This window comes from Mchenga conophoros, linkage group LG8 (genome assembly GCF_057382185.1).
Source record: "Mchenga conophoros isolate Kocher_MC1m ecotype Shallow Benthic linkage group LG8, M_conophoros_male_GT1.1, whole genome shotgun sequence".
In the NCBI taxonomy this organism is placed as follows: Eukaryota; Metazoa; Chordata; class Actinopteri; order Cichliformes; family Cichlidae; genus Mchenga; species Mchenga conophoros.
Window position 1 is genome coordinate 27,397,416 of NC_140533.1, and position 25,497 is coordinate 27,422,912.

General features: G+C 43.2%; 1 protein-coding gene across 1 annotated transcript; it reads left to right on the top strand.

Annotated features, from left to right (window-relative positions):
• The first annotated feature begins 1,100 nt into the window (after nucleotides 1-1,100).
• grnb (granulin b) lies at nucleotides 1,101-25,497 on the top strand. The gene is made up of 17 exons (XM_085285378.1): nucleotides 1,101-1,230; nucleotides 1,541-1,616; nucleotides 4,630-4,770; nucleotides 6,896-7,021; nucleotides 7,642-7,755; nucleotides 8,949-9,090; nucleotides 9,209-9,336; nucleotides 9,525-9,654; nucleotides 9,738-9,829; nucleotides 10,450-10,594; nucleotides 10,972-11,078; nucleotides 11,248-11,484; nucleotides 11,962-12,198; nucleotides 22,050-22,304; nucleotides 22,385-22,618; nucleotides 22,978-23,226; nucleotides 23,493-25,497. Exons 2-17 carry the CDS (start codon nucleotides 1,614-1,616, stop codon nucleotides 23,637-23,639), a joined length of 2,487 nt encoding a protein of 828 aa, XP_085141504.1. The 5' UTR covers nucleotides 1,101-1,230; nucleotides 1,541-1,613; the 3' UTR covers nucleotides 23,640-25,497.

Genomic DNA, 25,497 nt, shown 5'->3' on the forward strand with positions numbered 1-25,497 from the left:
TCCCACGGTCTGTCTGTGTTTGGGATTTTATTTTAAAAAACCACATCAAAACTAGCCTCTAATTAGGTCAAAAGTCCATGAAGAAAAATAGCAAACTCAAGCTGTTGGAAAAGTGAATGTAGCAGAACAAATAGATGGCAAATAGATGTTCCACCAAAGGATACTGAGGGCAATCAAGGAGAGAGGAAACAGCTGGAGGAAAAGAAACAGCTGAAATTAATCAAGATCAAAGATACAATTAAAGGAAATCTAAATACAAGACACAAAACACAACTCACTGCCAAACTAAATCAGGAAGCAGGCAAAAAACCTGACAAGAAGATAAAAGAATAAAGTAAACCTGAGGTATCAAATATTTAGAAAACTAAGTGTTTTCAAATAAATAAAGTAAAATAAATTAATTTACTTTGATTTAAAAAAAAAAACCCAAAATAAAGTATACAATAATAACAATAATGTTTTACATATTCTAATCATCTAGGAGTGGAAAGTGCACATATAATTAATCCTTCTTCATAAGTGCTGAAGTATTGTTTCAGCTTCCTTGTTGATAGAAACTTCAGGAACATCAACATACATATTTGCACATAATTTATGCACTGTTTGAAATGCAAAAAAATGTTCATATATAGTTTTTATAATTCCGCAATTTTATTTCCGCACGTCAAAGGAAAATGCCTCCAATTTTGGAATGTTGACTGCAAAATCTGAGTAGAAAAAGAATATAAAAACTAAACAAACAGAGATATTATTTGAAATTCAACCATCATTATCTTTTTATTATACCTAATAAAGACTATGTGTTTTAAGCAACTTTTGCCATGGTTTTTCTCCACACACACACAAACACGAAAACCGTAGGTTTGACGTTGCCCACCGCTTTAAGTTATAACGTCCTTCTCTTACAGAAAACATGCTTTCAATACTTTGTGATGTTTGAATTCTTACCACATCTGTGCCAGTGTCGTAAGTTTTCATAAATTCAAATAATGCAATAGATAAAAAGTTAATTTAATATTCTATTTTTATATTATTTTGTTGTTGTTGTTTTATTTTCCTAACCCTGGAACGCTGCAGTGTACTGGCCCTTTAAGACGCTAGCCTGTAGAGTCACGTGTCAGGCGTCATGTGATATAAGTATTATCAGAGACTGTTTGCTTTGTGCGTTCTGGGTGTTGCAGGCTGTCACTACCACATCAAACGGTACATGTATGTGACCCTTCAGGCGAGGTAAGAGGATGATTTCCGTTTCGTACGTTGATTTAAAAAAAAAAAAAAAAAAAAAGAAATAAAAGAAAAGAGAACATCCGCTTAACTTCATTTAAACCAGCTAGCTTTGTTTTTAGCTGCATAGCCTGCTACGCTAACTTGTATTTTTATTATAAAAGCTAGCGTTAGAAAGCTCTCTCCTTTCAGCTGGTATTTTTTATAAGTTCCAGGTTATTTTTCTTAAACGTTGTCACTCCTTTTACCCCCTGTAGTATAATGCAGTATTTCCTAAAAGCATAACATCGACTGACAGTGTACTGTTGTTTTTCAGGAGTATGCAGAAAAGTGCCCAGTGCTGATAACGATTAAACTCTTTCTACCTGCTCTCGGGATTCCTGCTAATCATGGTAAATGTTTTATTTCGTATATATTGCTTCAGTATTGGCTTTGTAAAGGTTTAGTTTGTATATTTAAGAAAAAATAAATAAAAAGTGGGCGGAAAGCGACTAAACCCCATCCCCGAGCTTTACCATATATTGACATATGCACAGGTGAAGTTTAGCAATCTTTCACGTTATGAATTGTTGCAGTTGTTCTTTTAAAGTCGTTGACAGTAATGTTTGTCTTTTATTGAAATGTGAGCTTAACGTGTGTTTACAAAGAAACTAGACCTTCCATTATTGCCCTGTTGGTGCAGCCTTTTCTTATCTATTTTCATTTGCTATGTACCAGATCTGTTTGTCTTTTAGTTTATATTGCCCTCCCACGTTAGATTTAAATGGGTGTCGTGGCGTTGCCCTTTGGCATCGTGTGTAGGTTGTCTGTGTAGGTTCCCACTTATCTGGGTCATGGTAGTCTTTAGATCTGGAATATAAGGCAGCTGGACTTCATAAGGTTTTGAAGATATTTTACTTGTCATCCAAGAGGCTTCTTGAGTTTTAGAGAGGGAATGCTGTCCTTTCACACCTTGTCTCAGGTGACTGACATCATGCTGGGCTGGAGCAATGCCTGAGGTTTTACTTGTCTGCTCAGGTGACAGGATTGACCTGCACAAACACTTTGGGTCACTGCTCCCAAAATGACCTGGGACAGTTTTTCTAAACCTAAAAAAAAACTGGGTAGAAATTTTGAGATTGAGCCACTATATGAGCCATCATGACTCCTTTCTAGTTTGTAGCCAGTGTGACGATTTGGTAAAAGTTAGAATCTGGCAGGTGAAACTAAAGTGGATTACCTGTTTGAATTTACTTTAATGATTTGTGCTCTTGAACTAAATGCCATGAACAGCACGTCAATCCAGAGCTGAAAGATCTTATGAACTGATCAGATCATTTCAGCAGCACGTTACTTATAGATCTGCTCTCTGATTAAGACAGTGGATCTGTATATGACCGTAGTTAACATAAGCCAGGAAATTTATCAAATGTCAGCATCCTGAGCAGTCCCTAATCTTTAATCTTCCCCTCATGTTTGCTTTTTTTTTCTCTCTCTACATCTTCTTGATCTCTGAGAGTATTGCACATTAATATTTTATTGTTGGACAGTCTCTCTAATTGGAGATCGGGCTGAGAGACAAACTGCACAGAAACAGTTTGTGTTTTGTGCTTTTAGAAACATTGCATTTTAATTCTTGCGCCCCTTTTTTGCAGTACTAGTAGCTACTTAAGAGGGACTATAGGATCTTTGAAATTGAACATGTCTCTATTACAAACCAGGTGTCTTACTTAGGTTAAAGAAAAGAGAAGGAAACGAATAAATAGAAACCTGTGAAATGCAATGATGTAAAATCTTTAAATAATAGAATGCAATGATTCTAGTAGAACAGGAACTCATGAAGCTAAATGGGTATTGAGGTGTATAAAATTTGAAAGGTTGCATTTGCCTGTGCTCATGGCAGTGGAGCTGAATGCCATCAGTAATAGATATGGACGCTATCCAGAGTGAGAAGTGCAAAGAAACACCCCAACGCTAACCTAGTACAAAAATATGAAAGTGAAAATTGACGTTTTGAGCAGACGCATAACGCTATTTTAAACATGTTGCATGTGTTCAGTTTGAACATCCCTTTTTCATTCTCAGTACAGAATCTGCAAAAGATGAGAAGTCCTTAACTACAGCAAAATGTATTTGTTGGAACTTGGTCTCAAGTGACAGAGCTGTAAAAGCAAGCTTCATTTTCATATTTGGGCAGTTTCAGGCGTCATCTTTGAATTGAACTGTAATTAGATGTAAAATGAGGAGTTCTATAAGGCTAAGCTTTTATAAAAGTTAAAGTTTATGTTTGGACTACTTGAAGGCTTCTTGTTAACAAAATTAAATTCCAAGAGGCTGCATGAGGCAAACTTTTCACTTGTATTAAAATTAAAGCATCTCCATAAACTGCAGCTGTCTGCCCTGAGTTTAAAATCCCTGCCACAGATGCTACTGCTTGCCGTCTACAGTGCATACTGTTATTAAATTATATTTGAGGAAATATTTGTGGTTTCAGCCCAGAATTGCCACCTTGTCAGAAGCATCCAGACTTTTAGGAGACATTTCAGAGTGTTTTGTGTTTTCTCGTGATTTCCTCTTAACCTGTGTTTTAGCAGTGTGTATCATCAAAGTGGTATTAATAATCTGTTTTCATTCCTGATGCTCATTTGAGGAAAAACAAAGACAAACAAGATGAACAAGAGCTCTTCCAGGAACGGTGATGCCATTTTTCTGAAGACTTAATTGGTCTGTAGGTGGCGATTTCTTACCTGTTCTCTAACATGGAATCTAACCGGCACTGGAGCAGATAATAACATCATGGCTATGTACTCCAGGAAGAAGTGAACCACCTTCATAACATGGAAAACTTTTTATTTATTTCCATCCAGCCTGTAAAATGTATAGCAATTAAAATGTTATCACAAACTTGTGACATGAGCCAGCAGGAACGTCCAATGAGTTTAGTTTTTCTGGGACAAAAAGTCACTGCTGTATCACAACAGTCCAGAGGAAAATCAGTCTTAAATTGGCACTAAATCTTTTTTCATTACACATTCAGCAGTCGGTTAAGTCTGTTATTCTGTTCTTTCTGCTTGAGCTAAAAGGCCGTTAATGATGCTAGCGGCCAACTAAAAATAATAGACATGAGTCACTTTCAGTCTGAGTTTTTGCAAAAGCCAATAATTGAATCTTGAACTCGTGACTTGCCATTTATAGTGCTGCTGTTTAGGACATAAAGTAGTTATGATATGAAGGGAACGTCAATCTCAGAAGGATCTGGGTTTGTTTAGTGGCGAAATCCAGTTTCAGTTGAAATTCTTTTGCAGCTGCTAAGCATACTTGTCTTTGTTTCCCTCCTCCTCACTCACAGCCAGAATAAAACCCAGAAATCCCCATAAGGGTTTGTATTAATCGCTCACAGCCCTGTCCTCTGTTCCCTGTGTTCAGGCTCTGCAGATGGGGTTCTTGTGTTTGGCCCTGCTGGGTCTGAGCTCGGCGCTGGTCTGTCCCAATGGACACACATGTCAGAACAAAAACACCTGCTGCAAGAATACTGAGGGGGGATACGGATGCTGCCCGCTACCACGTGTGAGTTACCCGTCACTGTTGTGTCTGACCTGGATGTTAATCAAGTACACTATCGTGCTTCTATAAGTTAAGACGAGGGTAGCAGCCAGGTACTGCTAACCAAATGCACTTGATTCATCGATCATCAGTGAGTGTGAGCGACGAAGAGTTTGCTAGTCTAAAGCATTTGTGTGTTTAACACAGTGCTGAAGAGGGAAGATGCCAGTAATGATCTCAGAGGAGCAGTTGTTGCTGCCCATCAATCTAAGGGAGGGTTAGAAAGCAGTTTCCAGTCAGTCTGAAGTCTGTCATTCTACATAAGTGGAAAACATTGGATACAGTTGCCAGTCTTCCCAGGAGTTCAGGTCCTGGCACGTTTACCATGAGATCAGACTGTCCAGTGCTTAAACTGAAAAAACCAAGATCTGCATCTCACACTCTACATGCCTCAGCGTGTTTAAGTTTGTGACGCACAATTTACAAAAAAAAGAAACGGGTATGACTTGTTTACAAGTGTCAGGAAAAAGTGCCTTGTCATGGCAGCACAGCTTAGGTTTGCAGAGTTGCATGTGAATATTCCACAAGAGTTGCAGAACAATGTTTGTTTGGCACTGTATAAATAACGTTTGATGTAATCTGTCCAAATGACAAAAGCACCTCAATGCACTTTATATTATATGATAAAGACCCTACAATGATTCAAAGAAATTCCCAAAATTGGATGACCCTGATGAACAAGCACTTGGCAACAGTGGGAAAGAAAACTCCCTTTGAACAGGAAAGAAACTCCTGGAATCAGGCTCGGGGAGGGGCAGCAATCTGCCACGACCGGTCGGGTGTAAGGGGAGGAAGACGTGACAAAAGATGCTCTGTGGAAGAAAGCCCGAGATTATTAATAACATCATCAACAATCATGGGACGTGCCCAGCAGCCTAGGCCTGTTGCAGCATAAATAAGGGAGGGTTCAGGGTCACGTGTTCCAGCCCCAAGTACATGCTTTATCAACTCTAATCTTAAAACGTCATTCCAAATGTCAGCACAGTGGTGGAGAGCTGAGGGTTTGTTTCACAGCCACAGCGTTGTACTCTAGAGTCAAATGGTCAAAGCGTGGTCCAAACTGGATCATGCACCAGCACAATGATTGTAAGCACAGCAGCAAATCTACAACAGAATGGGGGGGAGAAAAGACTGAAGTTATTGCAGTAGTAGGTCAAGCTGCAGACCTCAACCCAACAGAAATATAGTCAGGACCTTCAGAGAGCTGTGCACAAATCAATGCTACATGCTTCAAGGATCAGTAGCAACACTGCAAAGAGTGGGGAAAATTCCTCCACTGCAAAGTCCAAGCCTCATGGTCATGTAGAAAAGAATTACTTTAAGTTGTTGTCTGTAGCGATCTGCTGAGTCACGGCTTGTACTTGGTTTTTCACATGACGGCAGAGGGTCCTGTGAAAATAACTTTCTCATGACAATGAAGACTACTTAATGAGGAAAAGAGTATTTTTATCCATTTAAAACAGTCATTAGAGGGCCTTCAATGGCGCAGTAGGCAGGGTCACATGGCAGTTTTACCCACAGACACCACTCTGGCTTGTTCTGCCACAGTAAATGAGTAAAACTGGAAACCTGCAGCATGTGAGCTGTAGAGTACAATTTTCCTAGAAGCTAGCTGTGAATAAGGCTAGCGCTCAAACTCGGGCCGTTTCTCAGCCATAAAGCGCTCTCACTGAGAACTGAGTGTCCGTTGTACTGATCGAGGATGACACGGGGTTTTATTTCCCTCTGTGCAGGGGCGTCTTCCTCCTGACGGTGTTTTAATTTTGAGAGCTTGTTCATATTGCTCACACGCTGAAGGGGAGTTCTTTTAAAAATATAGTATTAGAAAGTTTAATAGAACAAAACAGTCAACATACAGTTTCATAGAATGACCTTGAACATTATGCAGTATATATTATATGACTTTTGTACAAGAGTTGCAGGATATTTTGTACTATAAACTAATAAAACTCAGTATTTATGTTCTGCTTGGGAAAAATAGTACTGTAAAATAAAATGTCAGTTTGCTGTCACTTAAAATTGATTTCAATTTTTAAGTTTCCTCTCAGTGAACCTGTTTCTCTTACACTCTGTTTGAATCCCTCTGTAGGCAGAGTGCTGTTCAGACCACCTCCACTGCTGTTACGAGGGCACCCTGTGTGATTTGGTCCATGAGAAATGCGTCAATAAAACAGTTTCCCTGCCGTGGATGACACGACTCCCGACCCAGCCTCAGGTGAAGGGGGTGGGGCAAAGCTTAGCTTCTGTCGTTAGACATCTTAACGTTGATTACCCCACCAACAACCATTGGAAGATTATCTTAAAGGAATCTCCAGTGAACCAAGCTCAGTTTTGTTATCTGGATACGTTTGCTCAGTTGGTGTTATTTGTTAAAATAATGGAATTGTCTGATCTGCTTTGTACGTTCCTCCCACCCCAAAAACAAATGACTTAAAAGAACAACACTCATGGGTAAATAAGGTGTTTGAAGAGGTGCGGGGAATGTTTTTGAAACGTGCAGAGTATTGAGAGGCGCAATAGTGTTGGTTTCACGATGGCACTACAAGCACAGATGCTTCGACCTCCCCCATACAGGCTACCTGATCTCTCTTGGTGCAGCGCCAAGATGTTTCCACGGACTTAATCTTTCCAGCAGTTGTTTGTTCTCTTGTCTTGCAAGGAAAATCAATATTTTATATATGTATATTACGCTGTGGCTGGAGTGATTTTCAGTGTGTTTTAATTGATTATTGATTCCTTGAACTGTTCATATTTGAGTGTTTTTAAGCCTTTTGTTTGTTTGACCATGTGGCGTCCTTGCATTTGTATGCGTTGGCTGTGATGTGATTGCTTCAGCTCGAGGAGACGGTGAAGGCAGTCGTTTGTCCGGACCAGGTGTCTGAGTGTCCGGATGACACGACTTGCTGCCAGCTTCCTGACAGCTCCTGGGGCTGCTGCCCCTTAGCCAAGGTGACACACATAAGCACAAACGCCATCTCTTTGCCTAAAATCACTGACTCACACAAGCCCCAGGTTTCTCACACCAAAAAATGATCAGCTGTTTCTTGCATGAGTTCTTGACAGGCTGCCTATGAAAGTTTGTAGCTGTTTAAAATGAAATGTGATGTATTTCTTCACCAACACTGTATGTTTAATACGCACTTCAGTTTGCCTCAAGTTTCACACACACATTGAAATGGTTTCAGACCATGTTTATAGATGATGTAAAGGATGCACAGGCTTAGAAAATGCAACAGCTTTAAGAATCTTTAAGTTTATTTGCAACCCTTCTACTACCACAAATTCCTGACACTTCATTTAGTGATGACTCTGTTTTAAATCCTTAGCGGTGATCATTCATTTTATATTAAAAAAAACAAAGTGTCATTGGACTTGTGGTTGTCTGTGTTGCGTCTATTTGCCAATGTCTTCAATCATGTTGCCTCAACACTCATTGAGGGGTGGTTGTGTGGTTCTGAAGTTGCTTCATGAACAAATTGGCTGGCAACACAGAATGACACTGCACGTCTGCCACAGACTGCACATTTTCTGAAGTCAAAATTAGTGAGTCTGACCTTTTGCTGAATCACTCATAGCTGCTGATGTCAGCACTCTGCAGCTGCCAGCAAAGGCAAAGAGGGGAGAACTTGATCGATCCTGAAAGCAGCTAAAACTATAGAAATGTCAGAATCTAAAGTAAGTGTTAAAAATGTCAGACACTTAGGATTTGATTTAGACACACCAAAAATGAAAACTTTATACATTTCAGCTTTTTCATATTCTGATAATGGCTAATACTGTGTGAATATAAGTCTTATAATCTCTGTATACTCCTGGTGGAAAATAAAATAAATGTCTGTTCAGAGTGAAATGACCAGTTTTAGACATTTATTTGCTTCAAATGAAACACTTTGAATTTCTTCAGTATTTAAAACTCATTGAAGCTGCAGCATTTCCTTGGAATCAGATGGTGTTTGTTGGCTGCACATTCAGCAATCAGTGCTCATTTGCTTTAATAGAAAGGCACATCTGCCTGTTTTATTCAAACTACTCTATATACTGAATTAAAATGTCTCACGTGCATCAATTGTTCATTTTTCATGTCCCAGTTGTATATCTATAGTGCTGGTGTGCTTCACGATCCCGTGATCTTCTCTCTGCAGGCGGTGTGTTGTGACGATAGGCGCCACTGCTGCCCTGAGGCAACAAAGTGTGATATCGCTCACTTGCGGTGCGTCTCTGCCTCGCTGGAGTCTTTCCCTCTGCTGGCCAAACTACCTGCTAGAAGGAGAGGGAATAACCCAGGTGGGGATTACATCATATAAATAAACAGTGAAATGTGATGATCATGTATTCACTTACGTTTCTAAATTTATATGCAGATGATACTGTAGTGTTAACAGAAGACTGCGTTTCTCTTTAGGTCTTACTACTTTTGTAGCTTCCATTGGCAGTTCAATATCGTGCCCTGATGGGAAACTCAGCTGCCCGAACGCTTTCACATGCTGTCTGCTACCCAGCGGAGAGTACGGCTGCTGCCCATACCCAAAGGTGCATATAAATGCTGTAGATGTAGTACAAGTGATTTGAATTAAAGTATTCCAACAGTTTCCAGCATTTTCCATATTTTTATGTTGCTGAATTAAAGCTGTTTGATTCTTACTGTACTGATTGGAGGAAAACATTGACACGAGGGTTCCTAATAAGGCTAAAACATCCTGTGTTTGAATCTCATGCAGGCCACATGCTGTGAGGATCACCTTCACTGTTGCCCTGCCAACATGGAGTGTGACCTGAAGCATTCACGGTGTAGGCGTGGCGAGACCGTCATGCCCCTGATGAAGAAGATCCCTGCTGTAGCCAGTGACAGTAAGTCTTATCTTTAAATTAAAAAACAAACATTGAATAGGATTTTATTGATGGATCCCGTGTCACTTCTGTCATCCCCTCAGTCAGTTGTCCAGACAAGAAGTCATTTTGTCCTGATCACACCACATGCTGCAAGATGATCAACGACACCTACGGCTGCTGCCCGATGCCCAGTGTAAGTAGTATGAAGTCACTGAGCGATGGGGTCAGTTTAGATGAACAGGAAGTTGCAGAGAGACCGACTCTTACTAGCTAAAGGTCATTGTGAAGCTTTTTAATATTTTATCAGGTGTTTAGTCTTTTTAGATATCAAATAAGTGGCATATCTAACAAACTGAAGGCTGCTTTTGCTCAAATGTAATGAGTCCCTGTTGGAATTTCCTTTCATTTATGAATTTGAAATACTTATGGAGAGTTGATTCAAAGTGTTAAGACTTCCTTTTGGTAGTTTTCCTCTGAAAGTCAATACGAGGTTGAAAGAAACGCTACAACATTGCAATGAATGAAGTAATCATTAGACTGAAAAACCAGAATAAGCTGCACAGTGCTTCAAAATGAATGGATAATTAGCCAAAAACACTGCAAAATCGAGGCAGGGATATTCTTCAGTGTACGTCCTTCACCTGAGCTCTGCTCAAAAGCTTTTCAGTTACTGAAAGCACAAAGACTCATAAATGAAGGTAGTTGCAGTAAAGGCCCAGGAGAGCAGCTCGGGGGAGGAAATGCAGTATTTGATGAGGTTGAGTTCTCACTTTCACACAATCATTGATTGCAAAGATTTACTACTTCTTTCAGGCCATCTGTTGTTCAGATCGCATCCACTGCTGCCCTGCAGGCTCAGAGTGCGACCTGTACCACAGGACCTGTGAGTCTACCCAGAGAAACCCCACCATGACACTGGCAGAAGCTGCAACCGAGCTCCTTAAAGTCCAGAGAAAAGGTGAGTGAGACGGCCATCGTCACATCTTCTGTGATCAAACTCTAAATATTTAATGTGTTTCAGAGAAAAACATGTTTTAATACAAATGTTTTATTAATATCTTCAGTAATGTTGCCTTAATCTGTTTGACTGAAATTCGTCAACTTTAACGTTTTGAGTGGAGTGGGAAGAAGCTTTTCTCCATCTGTTTTCATCTTGTCAGTGATTGGGTTTCTTTGTGCCAAAATTTGACAAGGAGGAAGAAGAATGTGTGAAATGTATATCTGGTTGTGCTGCATTGTGGGGGGGTTTCCCTCAAAACGTTTCATTGAGTCAAGCAGTGTTACAGGAATCTAAAAATGTTAGCTTCTGTGGTGGTGATTTTTATTGTTCTGCAGACCTTTCAGTCCATTCCATCCCCTGCAACGACTCTGCGGCCTGTGCTGACGGAAGCACCTGCTGTAAAACACTGAAAGGAGACTGGGCCTGCTGTCCGTTACCACAGGTACACTTTTCCTTTAATGACCTGTTCTCCTCTCCGACAGGGAGACTGTAACTCATGTGAGTTATTGTCCATTAATAAACACGAGTAGAGCTTATTAATGGACTCTCCTTTAGGTAATGTAGTAGTTCATTTGCAGACTCTAAGTCTGGGTTGTTCCTCATCCCTGCAGGCTGTGTGCTGTGAGGACCACCTGCACTGCTGCCCCCACGGCACCATTTGTAACCTGAAAAGCTCCACGTGCGACGACTCCACAGGTAACGCCGTGACTCCCATGCTTGGACACGTGCCGGTATTTCCTTTACTGGAAGACAGTAACAACAGGTGCGACAAATCAACGACATGTCCTGGGAAATCCACCTGCTGCAAGACTGCGAGTGGCGGTTGGGCCTGCTGTCCGCTGCGTCAGGTAATCCGGGGCTGAAGTGAGGACTGCTTTCTTCTGTCTTGTCTCTAGTATTCAAAATGCTGAGCTCATGAAAATCCTGTAACCACAAGTACATCAGGCTCAAACCATCAACAGAGAACTGAGCCAGATTTTTCTGAGGAGGGCAAACTCATGCTGATGTGAGTGGGCGAACAGTGGCGCAGGTCAGCGGGTGAGCTAGTAACAATGAGCTAATTCGTAAACAAACATGCCAATTTATTTCAAAGACTCAGAGCAAATTGGTGTGTGTTAAACAAGCAGACTCGATGAGGGAGCGGGTACCGATCACCGCCTTTGGAAAGATGTGCTAAATTAATGCTGCCCAGGACGCTCACACAGGAGATTTATGATCTTAAGAGTTTACATTTGTAAATTAAAAAAAAAAAAATCAATTGGCTTACATGGCTTTCTAGTAGTTCGGTGTAACACTCCTCTGGTCTGTATTGTGTGTACCTGCAGGCTGTGTGCTGTGAGGACCACCTGCACTGCTGCCCCCACGGCACCATTTGTAACCTGGCAGCCGAAACTTGCGATGACCCTCGGGGCTTCTCTCCGCCCGTCTCCTGGCTGACAAAGGTAGCAGCTCTGACCTTGGAGGTGGAGGATGAGAAATGCGATGAGAAGACCAGATGTCCGTGGGGCTCCACCTGCTGTAAAATGAACTCCGGACAGTGGGCCTGCTGCCCTTTACCACAGGTCAGCATCTCCTTTCTGCCTCCTGATCATATGTGCTGGCCAGATTTAACTTTGATGTGCAAATAGCCAAGGGTTTGTTTGTTCTTGGTGTCAGCTGTGGTTATTTCTGACATCCTGTTCTAATTTTTCTTACTGATACTTGAATTATTTTTATCCACAGCACATTCAAACACGACAGAAATTGTAATGATTTGGTTAACATTAACCACCGAGCCTCTGTAATTTCTCTTTTTTTTTTTTTTTTTCTTTTTTTTTTTTTTTTGTCTGGCATCATCTCCTAATTCCTGTGTGATCCCAGGAGTGCTTTCATGGTGCATAAGTGGCTCATCTTTAGGTCATGACCTATTTCTGGGTGGTTATTTGTTTACTGTAGTAGTAGGCTTGTAGATTCCAGCTTCCAGGTCTTGAAAGTTCATACTCATCTGTTAAGCCCTATTTGCACAGGATTAGTAGTACCAGGGGACCTTATGTGATTTAGACACATGCACGCCCCTCCTAATCCTGAATTAAATTCATTAGAGGTCCCCAGGTAATCCTAGATCCAATGTGAACAGTGATTACAGTCCAGCTTAAGACGTGTGATGATTAGAAAATGTCAATCAAACCCAAGTCTGAGGATGGAAAATAAGAAGTCAGCTGTGGCTCTGAGTGCATTTCAGTAATGTCTCATTCACACTAGTTTAAACACAAAATGGAACAGGACAGCAGCCTGCTTGTAACTCAGGGAAACTTCATTTTTTTTTTTTTTTTTTTTTTCGGTGACAGTTTGCTTAGAAATATAATTATGATCTGTTCACAGAATTTCTGTTATGAAGCAAACAACAGGTTTCCAGACCATTTTTTTTCTTTTGAAACTTTCTTTATTTCTCACCACACTCTCAAAGCCTGACCTATAATTATATTCTAAAAACTCTCCCTCCCTCCGACATTGGGGTCTTGATTGATTATTCTGGACCATATACTGCATATACTTAGTGTTGACAACATCAAAGAAATACCAAATGTAATAAAAATTCTACACCCACAAAAGAAATATTTAAAGATGACAATAACATCCTGGCATCAAACTCTCTCCATCCTACTCCGCTGACCGACCGACCAGCCCGGGTTGGCCTGCAGGCTCACGATACTCAGGGCCTCCTCTGTGCGTTCCCTGAAGTGAGTGGCCACTGTGGAGCGCAGCTGATCCGCCCGTATGGCATACCGGTGTTGCTGCAAGCGCGCTCCCAAACAGGCCCAAATTCCCCCCACATACATTAAACCACAATACTACATCGTAAGACCCACGCTGAGTCGTAGGCCTTCACACCAGCTGTCAAAGATACTTTTAGCAGTCTCACTCGTCCAATGAATGCCATCAGCTATGGTATGGAAGTGTTGTTGAGGTATGCACGGTAAATAATTATAATGTGTACTGATGAAGTTATTGATCATAGTGAGATTTGACTGTTGGAGTTTGGATAGTGATCTGGAAAAGTGGATGTGGGCTACAAAAATGTCCGCATTCGGAAACACGGCTTTCGCCCCATTCACCACCTTGCGTAGTTGTTTAATTGAGGTCTTCTGAGGGTCCTGATCCTTATTATTAAGGCCTACAGACAAGATCACCATTTCCGTATTTTCACACACCGGCGTCATTTCCAACAGGTTGAAGAAATGGTAAAAGTTCGCACCCGGGTAGCTCTCCACCTGAATCTGATCATTCTCGAAGGGGGGTATTCTATTTAGATTGGAGTCCCCCAAGAAAACTACCGGTTTATCAACTTTGATTCTCCAATCCTGTAATTTCCTACTAGGCCTCGCCCGATGGTAAGTAGGTGTATGGTAACCCCCCTCTGCGCCCCTCGTCTCCGCCCCCGCCCCGACCGGCTCTCCCTTTCCTGTAAGCCCGCGCCCGCTGTGAGACTCCCTCTGCTTTATTTGCCACACGGTTTTAAACTCTGCCGCCGAGCCATTGCTCTCATTATCCTCCTCGCTCAGGTGAAAATTACTCTCAATATTAAAATAGTGGGGATCAGCGCGGTCCAATGAGTCACTGCTCAGGTTTCCCGCTGGCTCCTGCTGTTGCAGGGCCTCAATCGTCATTTCACCCACTACCTTGTCACCTGTTTCAGCAGAGGTTTGGATTTTTACTCGCTTTTGTTGTTTCATTATAGGGTCCGGACCATTTGTCCGGTCTCCTGCGCGAGACGTGGAGCAAGAAACTGGAGGGGTGGCGGGCTCAGATGGCAACCTGTTCGCGGCCGTTAAGGGCAAGTCGCGGCGCACAGTATTTCTAGGACACACAGGGGGGGAGCACAAAGAGGCAGGCAGAATGTCATCAGCTTCATCCAAATCTACCACAACATTTGATCTAACTCTGGCTGTTGCCTCCACCCTACTCCCACCCTCTCCCGTCTTCCCCCCATCTACATTTCTCCCCTTTTCTACAATTACCCTCGGGAGGGCTCCCGAGGTGGCCGGCGCACGGGCATTAACAGTCTGAAGCTCATTCAGCTCCTCTAAAATAGTTTTCCTTTTCCCCAACGATAGGTTTTTCTGATGGGAAACATTTTGTGTATTACTGCTACTAGCAGTCTGGTTTTTCACCACTGTAGGTAAGGGCGGAAATTCATTATCATCTCTCAAATCAATCGGCATTACCCCCGATCTTCCCCCCCCCTCTGTACTGTGTTCTGTTCCCGTGTGTGGCCGGCCTCCGAGCGGGCCCTCCCTCCACCCTCTTCCCCTGACGATTTAAGCAGAGTTTCAACTGTTGACATTGTAGAAACTCGTAAGCGAGCCCCGTATCTTTTAAAAGCCCACGTCTTTGCCACCTGAAATGACACCTCAGTCTTTCTAGTTCCTTTTAAAGATTCAATAACAGTGGCATAATGATCATAAAGAATATCTAGATTTTTGGACATCCAAGAGTCTGTGTTTTGCTCAAGTTGCCTCCTAACTTGTTCTGTGGGCGCAGCCGGTTTTATAAAACTAGAGAGCCTGGACACCTGTTTTATCATACCCCTGGGGTATAAGCCCGTGTCGCGTGCTTCTTCAATCACACTTTTATGGTGTACAGTCTGTATTAATTTAAATATATTCTTCGCACTCTTCCTTGTGTCAGCATCAAGTGCACGCTTTGGTGCGGGAGCATCTTGTCCTCCTTGTTGTCTAACACGTCTCATGTTCGGGCGACCCCATCCCTCCCCGTGCCTCGTCCCCTCCCGACCCCCAGCATGCGTAGCCAGACCACCACCAGACGAACTTTCACCTAAGGTTTCAAAGTTATTGTTTTGTACCTTATATTTGTCAGTGGGGAGCTCACCTGAGTTTCTTTGTGTTTGTTGGACCACTCGATTCAGGCTCAGTGATCTCTGTCTCCTCCGTGCTTTTCGCTGGTGGCGTGGAAACGTCCATCCGCCATCCTGCATGTCGTTTTCTTGCAGTCGTGGCGTTTCCAACCGGTGTGCTTCCATCCTGGACCCGAACAATATAGTAGTCCCACCGATCACGGGCGTCCCCGCGTCAGTGTCTGTTGGTCGGTTGAGACTCAAAAAACAAGAGGGTTTAGGTGCACACACCGATGCCTCGCTCAGATCCAACGCCACCTCTCACTTCCCGTTTAGAGTTCACGGTCAATTCGCTACATGTGAATAAAAACTCCCCACTTTACAGTTGTAAAAAAAGTTCGTCAATTAAAATAGTCTTTCATGTGACTGGGCTAAACAAAGTTACTTGTCGCCCATCTCTGGAAGGGCTAAAAAAGTCGCCTTTCTTCCAACAAATTTGGTCTAGCGTCCCTGACGTTTCGCGGAGTTACCGCTTCTTCAGAGGGATACATGCTACTAGGTGTCCGGAAGGAGCGAGGCATTTAAACACATTTCCTGGGAGATGCCCAAGTCCTGGGCCCCTCCCAGGATTGGTAATCATAGGTCACATGGATGTTTTCATGTCACCTGATCCCTCCCCAATATTAAAAGGTGTCCAGGCCTCTCTCTAAAAGAACAACAAAAATAAAAATAAAAAGAACCCATTTAAAATATCATATGGAATTGATAAGAAAGAATAAAAATAACCATAGAAATTTGTAAAAAGATAAAAATAAAACCCATGATAATACCATTCAAAACCATAAAATTATTATTTATAATCTTTATGATTAAAACATCATCCTGCTGAGGATGGTTTAATAAAATATATGTATGTGTGTGTGTGTGTGTGTGTGTGTGTGTGTGTATGTATAGATAGATAGATCTATCTCTGAAAAGCAAGAGGGATGGGGAAAAAAAACAGAGCTAAAGTTAAGACAAATATAAATCAATTGGGGATGGAGAGGGAAAATATAATAAAAAAAAAAACTAGGTAAGAGAGTGGGGTCCGGAGGGAGTCTTAGGGCTGTCGCGGACCAGGGGGAGAACCCGACAACGGGTAACATCCGGAGCAGGAACGTGAAAACAGGGAAAGAAAGGAAAAAGAAAATACATAAAAAAATCTACAAAAACTAAATAAACAATCAACCCATATTCACCTTCATTCCAAAACTAAAAAGGCTATGTAAGGCAACCCATAATAATAAGAACCCTATATTAAGAATGGCTTTTTAAGAGTAATTGAACAAATAATCAACGAAAACCACAACTTGAAGGGCTGCTTTTCCTATTGCACTAGGACAGCCATTATACTCCCCAATAGATGATGGGGGGGGAAGACATCACTATAACGAAATCAGGTAAAAGGTCCAGTTGGTCAGCGGAGGCCTCAACATAAATAAGAGGGCAAATTAATTCTTATTTCATGGCCACCTCAACCCAAATGCTTGGCATTTTTAGATATTCACTCCCCACTATAAGGTTTAAGTTTCCCAAATGCAGTTACCAACTGTTAATATTTCCCCCAAGATGTTAAATTTAGGGTCATGCGGCCTGGGCAGGGTCATCTTCCCTTTTAATTCTCCAGTTCTAATAGTATCTGCCAAGCCAAAGTGGTTAGGTTTAGGGCCATGTGTCTAGTTAAGACCATCCTCCAAATTATCCACATTCTAGGGACACTTTCTTAAGGCAAAATGGTTAGGTTTAGGATCCAGTGGCCTGGGTAGGATCATCCCACAGGTTATACACAATGAAGATACAAAAAAAAGAAATTGTTAAATTCAGATTATTAAATCTTTTTGAGAAAAACAATTCAATAAACTCAGTAATCTCCATTTGTCCCAAGGAGATGCTGTTTTATATTTCAAGGAGTAATCAGTCTGTTTACTAAGAGGTCCTTTTAGGAATCGTGGATGGATGTCAGATACAAATTCCTGGCACAGGCTGGTTAGGTGTTAGGAAACTATAGCTTAGATGTTTTTTAATTCAAACTTTGGTGCACGGTCCTAGGAATTACTGAAACATCCCATCTCCACTTACTCCGCTCTTCTCCTTCTCTCCAGCATACTCCTCTTCTTCTTGGGTGCGTCTTGTACCTTCTTCCATATGTTGTCAATCATAAAACCGTCCCCCAATGTCTTTATTCCCCCCAGGCCATAAGGCAGACTCATTGAAAGTTCCAGCACTGTCACCAATACTAAAAAAGGTCCCAAAGCCATATTTCTCCCATAACTCCCTGGAGGGGATGTGACCTCCAAGAGAAAGGGTTTTTATCGTTTTTGATTTTCTTATTCATTTTCAACAATAATCACACTCCATGCAGTTAGTAATTATAATGAATCCTCACACTGTTAGTGTTACACTCTGTTCAAAACAACCTCCATGCAGTTCTGTCATGGGGACTTATGGCAATCAGGGAAACATACTCAATATTGACAAGTAGTCTTTGTATTTCATTTTGAGCTCCTTAACTGCAGGACTACAACGCCTGTGGATTTATTTCCAATATTTGTCGCATCTGCGGCAGATTTACTGCTGACTCTGATCAGGAAAGTGAGACGTCGAAAGAGAGGTAAGCGAGCCGGCGTACTCGTGCGTTTGAGGAAACGCGGACTGAGAACGGCCCTTCCTGGGATCTTCCTTTCTAATGTACGCTCACTCTGGAATAAGACGAACTGGCCCTGATGAGAAGCATGAACAGAGACTTTGCCTCCTCCTGTGTCTTATGTTTTACGGAGTCGTGGCTCAGTGAGGACATCCCGGACTGCGCGCTCAAGCTGGAGGGCTTTCATCTGCTGCGCGCGGACCGGCAGGCCGCTCTCTCCGGTAAAACCAAAGGTGGAGGTGTCTGCTTCTACATCAATAGTGGCTGGTGCACAGATGTAACAGTGATTGCTCAGCACTGCTCTCCCTCTCTGGAATATCTTTTCATTCACTGCAAACCGTTTTATTCTCCGCGGGAGTTTGCTTCATTCATCCTGGCCGCTGTTTACATCCCGCCAGACGCGGATGCGCAAGCAGCTCAGTGCGCACTCGCAGAGCAGATTCTCCACACGGAGCGGACATACCCAGACTCTCTCATCATTGCTCTTGGGGACTTTAACAAAGCCAATCTGAGCCATGAGCTTCCGAAATACAAGCAGTATATTAAATGCCCGACCAGAGAGGAGAGGACATTGGACCACTGCTACAGCACGATCAGCGGGGCCTATCGCGCGGTGCCGCGCGCTTCACTCGGACTTTCTGATCACGTCATGATCCACCTAATCCCCGCGTACAGACAGAGGCTGAAGCTCTCCAAACCTGTCGTGAGGACCAAAAAACTGTGGAGCAACGAGGCTGTGGAGGAGCTTCGCACGTGTTTGGAGACCACAGACTGGGACACAATGAAGGCTGCTTCTAACAGCTTGGACGAGTTTACGGACACTGTCACCTCCTATATCCACTTCTGTGAGGACAGCATTGTGCCATCACGCACCAGGGTGAGTTATAACAATGACAAACCCTGGTTTACTCCTAAACTCAAAAAGCTGTGGCTGGAAAAGAGTAAGGCGTTCAGAAGCGGAGACAGGGACTGCTACAGAGAGGCCAAGTACAGGTTCACTAAGGAAGTGGACATTGCCAAACATCAGCACTCTGAGAAGATGCAGCAGCAGATCTCAGAGAATGACTCGGCCTCTGTGTGGAAAGGTTTTAGGAATATTACAAACTACAAGCCTAAAACCCCCCACTCCACTGATGACTTGCTCTTAGCCAACACCCTTAACGACTTCTACTGTCGTTTTGACGAGCCATCAGGCAGCCTTCACACCTCCAACGACCCCAACAATAGAGGCACTTTGGACACTCATTCCCCCACCTCTCCCCCCTCCATAGAGCCATCACCACCTTCAAACTGTTCACCTGCAACACCCGCCCCCTCACCCCACACAAAAGAGGATTTCACACCACCTCCTCCGACCACAACTCTTCATATTCATGAAGCAGATGTGAGGAAGCAGTTTAGGAGTCTGAATGCTCGGAAAGCTCCCGGCCCAGACGGTGTGTCTCCTGCCACCCTCAGACACTGTGCAAACGAGCTGGCCCCAGTGTTTTCTGGCATCTTCAACTCCTCACTGCAGGCATGTCATGTGCCTGCCTGCTTCAAGTCCTCTACCATAATCCCTGTCCCCAAGAAACCTAGGATCACTGGACTAAATGACTACAGACCCGTGGCTCTGACATCTGTGGTCATGAAGTCATTTGAGCGCCTAGTTCTCTCCCATCTCAAGACCCTCACGGCCCCCCTCCTGGACCCCCTGCAGTTTGCATACAGAGCCAACAGGTCTGTAGACGACGCCATCAACATGGCCCTACACTTCATCCTGCAGCATCTGGACTCCCCAGGAACCTACGCCAGGATCCTGTTTGTGGACTTCAGCTCTGCCTTCAACACCATCCTTCCAGACCATCTCCGAGGCAAGCTCTCCCAGATGAATGTGCCTGATCCCATCTGCCGGTGGATCACTGACTTCCTGACGGACAGGAAGCAGCACGTGAGGCTGGGGAAGAATGTCTCGGACCATCAGCACCGGCTCCCCTCAGGGCTGTGTTCTTTCTCCTCTACTCTTCTCCCTGTACACCAACTGCTGCACCTCCACCCACCAGTCTGTCAAGCTAATCAAGTTCGCAGATGACACCACCGTTATTGGGCTCATCTCTGACGGGGATGAGTCTGCCTACAGGAGGGAGGTTGAACGTCTGGTGTCTTGGTGCAGCCACAACAACCTGGTGCTGAATGCCCAGAAGACAGTGGAGTTTATTGTGGACTTCAGGAAGCACACAGCCCCACTCCCCCCCATCATCCTGACTGACACCCCCATCACCTCTGTGGACTCATTCCGCTTCCTGGGTACCACCATCACCCAGGACCTGAAGTGGGAGCCCACCATCACTTCCGTCATCAAGAAAGCCCAGCAGAGGATGTACTTCCTGAGGCAGCTGAAGAAATTCAACCTGCCAACACGGACGATGATGCAATTCTACACTGCAATCATCGAGTCCATCCTCACCTCCTCCATCACCGTGTGGTACGCTGGAGCCACTATCAGGGACAAACAGAGACTGCAGCGTGTTGTGCGCTCTGCTGAGAAGGTGATTGGCTGCAGACTCCCATCTCTGCAGGACCTGTACACCTCCAGGACACTGCGGCGTGCAGCCCGGATCTCAGCTGACCCTTCTCACCCTGGACACAGTCTGTTTGACCTGCTCCCCTCAGGCAGGAGGCTCCGGTCCATTTGCACCAGAACCTCTCGCCACAAGAACAGTTTCTTCCCCTCTGCTGTTGGACACATGAACAATAACCATATGACTGTCCCCGCCACTAACACATGACCCTACGCTGTGTCACTGCATCATTTCATGTCTGGCACTGATCACCACCTGCACTCATGTATATATCTTTCTACGTAGCACTCATAATTCTTATTCTCATGTGTATATATCTCATGCACATATCTTTCTTTCTACATAGCACTTTAATTCTTATTGTCTGCACTGAAGCACCGCAGCAATTTCCTAATGTTGTAAACCTCAACATCTGGCAATAAACCCATTCTGATTGAATCTTTATTTGGTCTGTAACTGTTGGCAATTAGATGTGTTGACCAGCCTGAAAAATGCTCAACCTTTGGACGACAACCCGGCCATAAGCTGACTACATGGGCTGCCCTCCAATAGGCAACTGGTCTCAGTTGAAGGCTGACCACATCTCATCTTTGTTTGTTCACAGGAATCAACTTAACTGGTTAACAGCCAGTTGTTTTGTTGTTAATCCATAAAAATGGGATGTTGCCAAGCGCTACATTGTAACGTTGCAGTTAAGTTTCCATCCTGCAGCAACTTTGTTTTTAAAGGGTTTTTGTTTTTTTGTTTTTTTCTCTTCTGAGTGCAATTGTCTACATGACCCCCATTCAGTCACAGACCGGTATCAGACTAACTTGATCCTTATTGCTGTTTCAGTCACATGGCAGCTGACCGGGTGATCAGGCATGGGCCCGTCAAAGTGGCTGTTTCAGTGACTTCATTGCACAGTTTCAGTAATTTTGGTCAACCTATGCTCTCAACCCTGTTCTCCCTCATGTGACTGTAGAGATTTTCTGTACTTCTACTTTGAGACAGCTGTTATACCTGAGTGGATTTTTCAGAGGCAAAGACAAACTGATCGAAATTCAAAAGTCTGAATTTAAATGTATAGATGTGTTAAATCATCCAAAATACTCCTTCTCTTTTGGGAAGATGTAACAGGAAACACTGAGATTTACACCTGGAACCAGTGGTTTAACAACAGAACTCTTAATAGTAGACAATTAGTTGGTGTTTTGAAGCTGACTAGAGGTGGATCATATGGTGTCAAATAAAATGAGGATAACTTTTCAGCTGTTTCATCAACAGAAGAGCAGCCTGTGATGTTTTGAAGGATTTCAGTCTGTGATGTAGAACTCGTTCCTTGTTTTGTTCCAGGCTGTGTGCTGCAACGATCACGAGCACTGCTGCCCCAAAGGCTACAAGTGCAATGTGGCAGAGGGCACCTGTGACAAACCCGGTGGCCTCAGTGTGGCCTGGCTGCAGAAGATCCCAGCCCTGCAGGAGGAGCTCGGCCAGACTGTTTCCCATCCAACTCAGAACATGTGCGACACCCAGACCAGCTGTCCCAGAGACACGACCTGCTGCTTCATGGAAAAGGAACACAAATGGGGCTGCTGCCCTCTGCCGAACGTGAGTTTAACCCCTCCCTTTTTTTAAATTATTAATTCTTTTTAAATGGGAGAGTGTCAGTTACCCGTGTTGCCCGTCAGGCTGTCTGCTGCAAAGATGGAAACCATTGCTGCCCCAGCGGACACACCTGTGAGCCCCACCACTTCTCCTGCTCCAGAGGTTCCCATGTTATACCGTGGTTCGCCAAAGTGAGCGCTGTAACAGAGCCGGGCGCCGTGATCGACGTTAAATGTGACAACAAGAGCAGCTGCGCTTCAGGGACGACCTGCTGTAAGCTGAAGACCGGAAAGTGGGGCTGCTGCCCGCTGTTCAAGGTTTGTGCATCAGTGATGTTCAGACTGTCATTAAATCCTCGAGTTTTCCACAAAGGTGCTCATTTGATAAGATCACAAACTGATCTGTGACATTTCTGCAGTGTCTTGCTGATGTAGAATATCATTTGGTTTCACAACAGACTAAAATGAATCAGACAGCAGTTTCAATAGTGATGTAAAACCGGCTTTCTTTCCTGTTTAAACAAATTTGGTGCTTACAGCAGGAAATACAATTGCCATTTAGACCATATTTTTGGAGTGTTCAATAGTGTATATAGGGAAAAGCTTAATAGGAATCACTGAAATGCTTCACTCGTGGCTGTAACATGTTAATATCTGGCATCGTGGTCTCTTCTCAGGCTGTTTGCTGCACTGACCACGAGCACTGCTGCCCTCAGGGCTACACCTGCAACATGCAGACAGGAACATGCGAGAAGCAACGACACTACCACCACCTCAGCACCATCCCTCAGATCGAAGTGCTACAGTCTGTGAAGGAGGACGAGGAGGATGTGGCGTGTGATGGCAGGGGCGAGTTTCGCTGCTCCAAACGAGACACCTGCTGTAAGATCTCCGCCACGGAGTGGAGCTGCTGCCCCTCCCCCAGGGTACGTTCACCTGTCAGTCCCTCCCACTCATTTACATTTGAAGTCATTCTTCCAGCCGTGACTTTGGATGGTCCTTGTTCTAGGCTCGATTTTGGAATGTTTATGTTAAAACTTAGCAGGTATACTATATGTTGCTGTGCTACTACTCATCTTTGATAATCGACTTTTATTGTTGCTGAATTCATTCAGCTCATGTTTGTTTAGAATAAAATAAGTTTGAGCCTTGCCGATTGATTCGGTGCTGAACACGCTGTGTCTGTTCTCAGGCCGTCTGCTGCTTTGACTCGAAGCACTGCTGTCCTGCCGGGTACTCGTGCGACCTCAAGGCCGGAGGCTGCACCTTGCAGACCCAGCTGACCTGGGACTCGTGGTTTGGGGACCGAAAGAGAGACACTGTCCACCACGGACTCTAATCCACTGAAGTGCAATGATGATCTCAATCTTTCCGTTATGTCATCTACTGGTGTTGTCTGTGGACAAGAAGGGCTTCTTCCCGTTTCATTTCGTGGAGGTGCATTCACTGAGTTTTTTGCACTCTTGCGTATTTTTGAGTTTTGTGTGGTTGGGGGGGATTTGGTCCACATATGCAGGAAAAACATTTGTTTAATTGCTTTTTGCCAATGAAGGAATTTTAGTGAAGTTGAAGTAGTTTTCAAGGGGGAAGCAGGTGAAACCTAGCCTGCATTCTGGTTGAAAATATTTATTGCACTCCTTCAGAACCACTCTACATCTAGGTTCCAGGACAGCTTTACAGTGCGTCAGTTTCAACCTGCGGTGTTATCTGTTAATGTCAGATCTGAAGTTTTCTTATAGGTAACAAACCCCATTTCAAAATAAACTTCAGTGAATTCGTCTCTTTTGAAAGTCTATTGTTTCTGCTGATATTTTTTCTCCCCCTTTCTTCTTCAGACAGAGTAGCTTAGCATGAGTGAACTTAAAATAATGAACCCATACAGGGAGCTTGACGCCTGCTCTCAGTTCATTCTGTCTGAAATTGGCTGCTTCACTCCTTTAGCTCTACGTATCTTCTGATTGGCTGCCCAAAACTTTAAACAACAGGTGGGTGCAGCGGGTGGAGAATGCGCTCTTCAACCTTTAAGATAGAGGAGCATGTTTTTGTACCAAGGTTGGCAGTTCCTTTGAGTTTGTGTAACAAATCTTATGCATATTTTGATGACATTTGTTGATACTTTCATGAAAGAAACTCCCTGATCATTAGTGTTTAAACATGAGTGCACAGAGCTGGTCTACTCTCTGGAAGAGAATCATGAATGTACAAACTGCCTTTTTGTGAGCAACATTTCCTAAATAATCTGACTTGAACCACGTGTCTTCTCTAAAAGGCAGTTTTTGTTAAGTCAGCAGAACTGTATCATCTTTCCTGATGGTTTATTCATTAAAATGGCAAAGTTGCAAATTAACCACTTTAACAGTGGAAAACCCACAAATCTGGACAAACTAACAGGTAGCCTTTGGAATTGTTTCCAGTGTTTCTGAATTTATTAATGCAGTTGTTAATTTGACTGTTTCAGGCTTAGAGGATGAAATCGAGCTGTCCGATTAGAGCTGCTGTGATTGTGGGCACATTTACTTTATGGTAAAGTGGTTTTGGTGTCTGGAGACTCGATGTTTCACTGACTCTTAAGAATGTCAAACATTTATTGTTGTACATGCAAACTGAAATGTAGGCGTCTGTAAAGGTGAGAGGAAAACTTTAGACATTTCACTTCCAGAAACGAAGGATTTATCGGAACGTTTCATGGCTGAGCCAGTTTTTAATCAGGTTTTCATAACCATTTCACGCTTTCGCCACAACTTGGCTGCTTGTTGCTGTTTTAATGTTGCCGCCAACAAGCAGCACCATTAATAAAAATAAATAAATAAATAAACAACAATAATTAAAAAAACATTTCTTTCCTCATTTGGAAGCTGACGGGACACGAACGAGCATCGAGCAGTTTGTGCCTTCTTCAGTAGGAGTTACTTGTATCCTTTGGAAAGTCTTTTGTTTTGTGCAGTTGTAACATTGATTTGCATCTTTGTCTTCATAGAAACGTAACACAGGCGCTCAGGAGAATCTTTTGGAGTTATTTGTGAATTGAGACTTGGTCAGTGTCACAGTTGGTAATATGTTTGAGTTTGTAGATTCAGGAGTTCCTAAAAAGCTGAACGATCTCTTAAACTTAAGTAATTTCAATGACTTTTAAATAACTGTCATGTAAAGTGGTTTACAGATTGGCTCAATCTGAAAATAAAAGTTCATTTCGCTGA

Coding starts and splice junctions, on each gene's coding strand:
- grnb (XM_085285378.1), top strand. Junction 9,337..9,524: donor GCTGCTGCCCATACCCAAAG/GTGCATATAAAT, acceptor AATCTCATGCAG/GCCACATGCTGTGAGGATCA. Junction 22,305..22,384: donor GCTGCTGCCCTCTGCCGAAC/GTGAGTTTAACC, acceptor GTTGCCCGTCAG/GCTGTCTGCTGCAAAGATGG.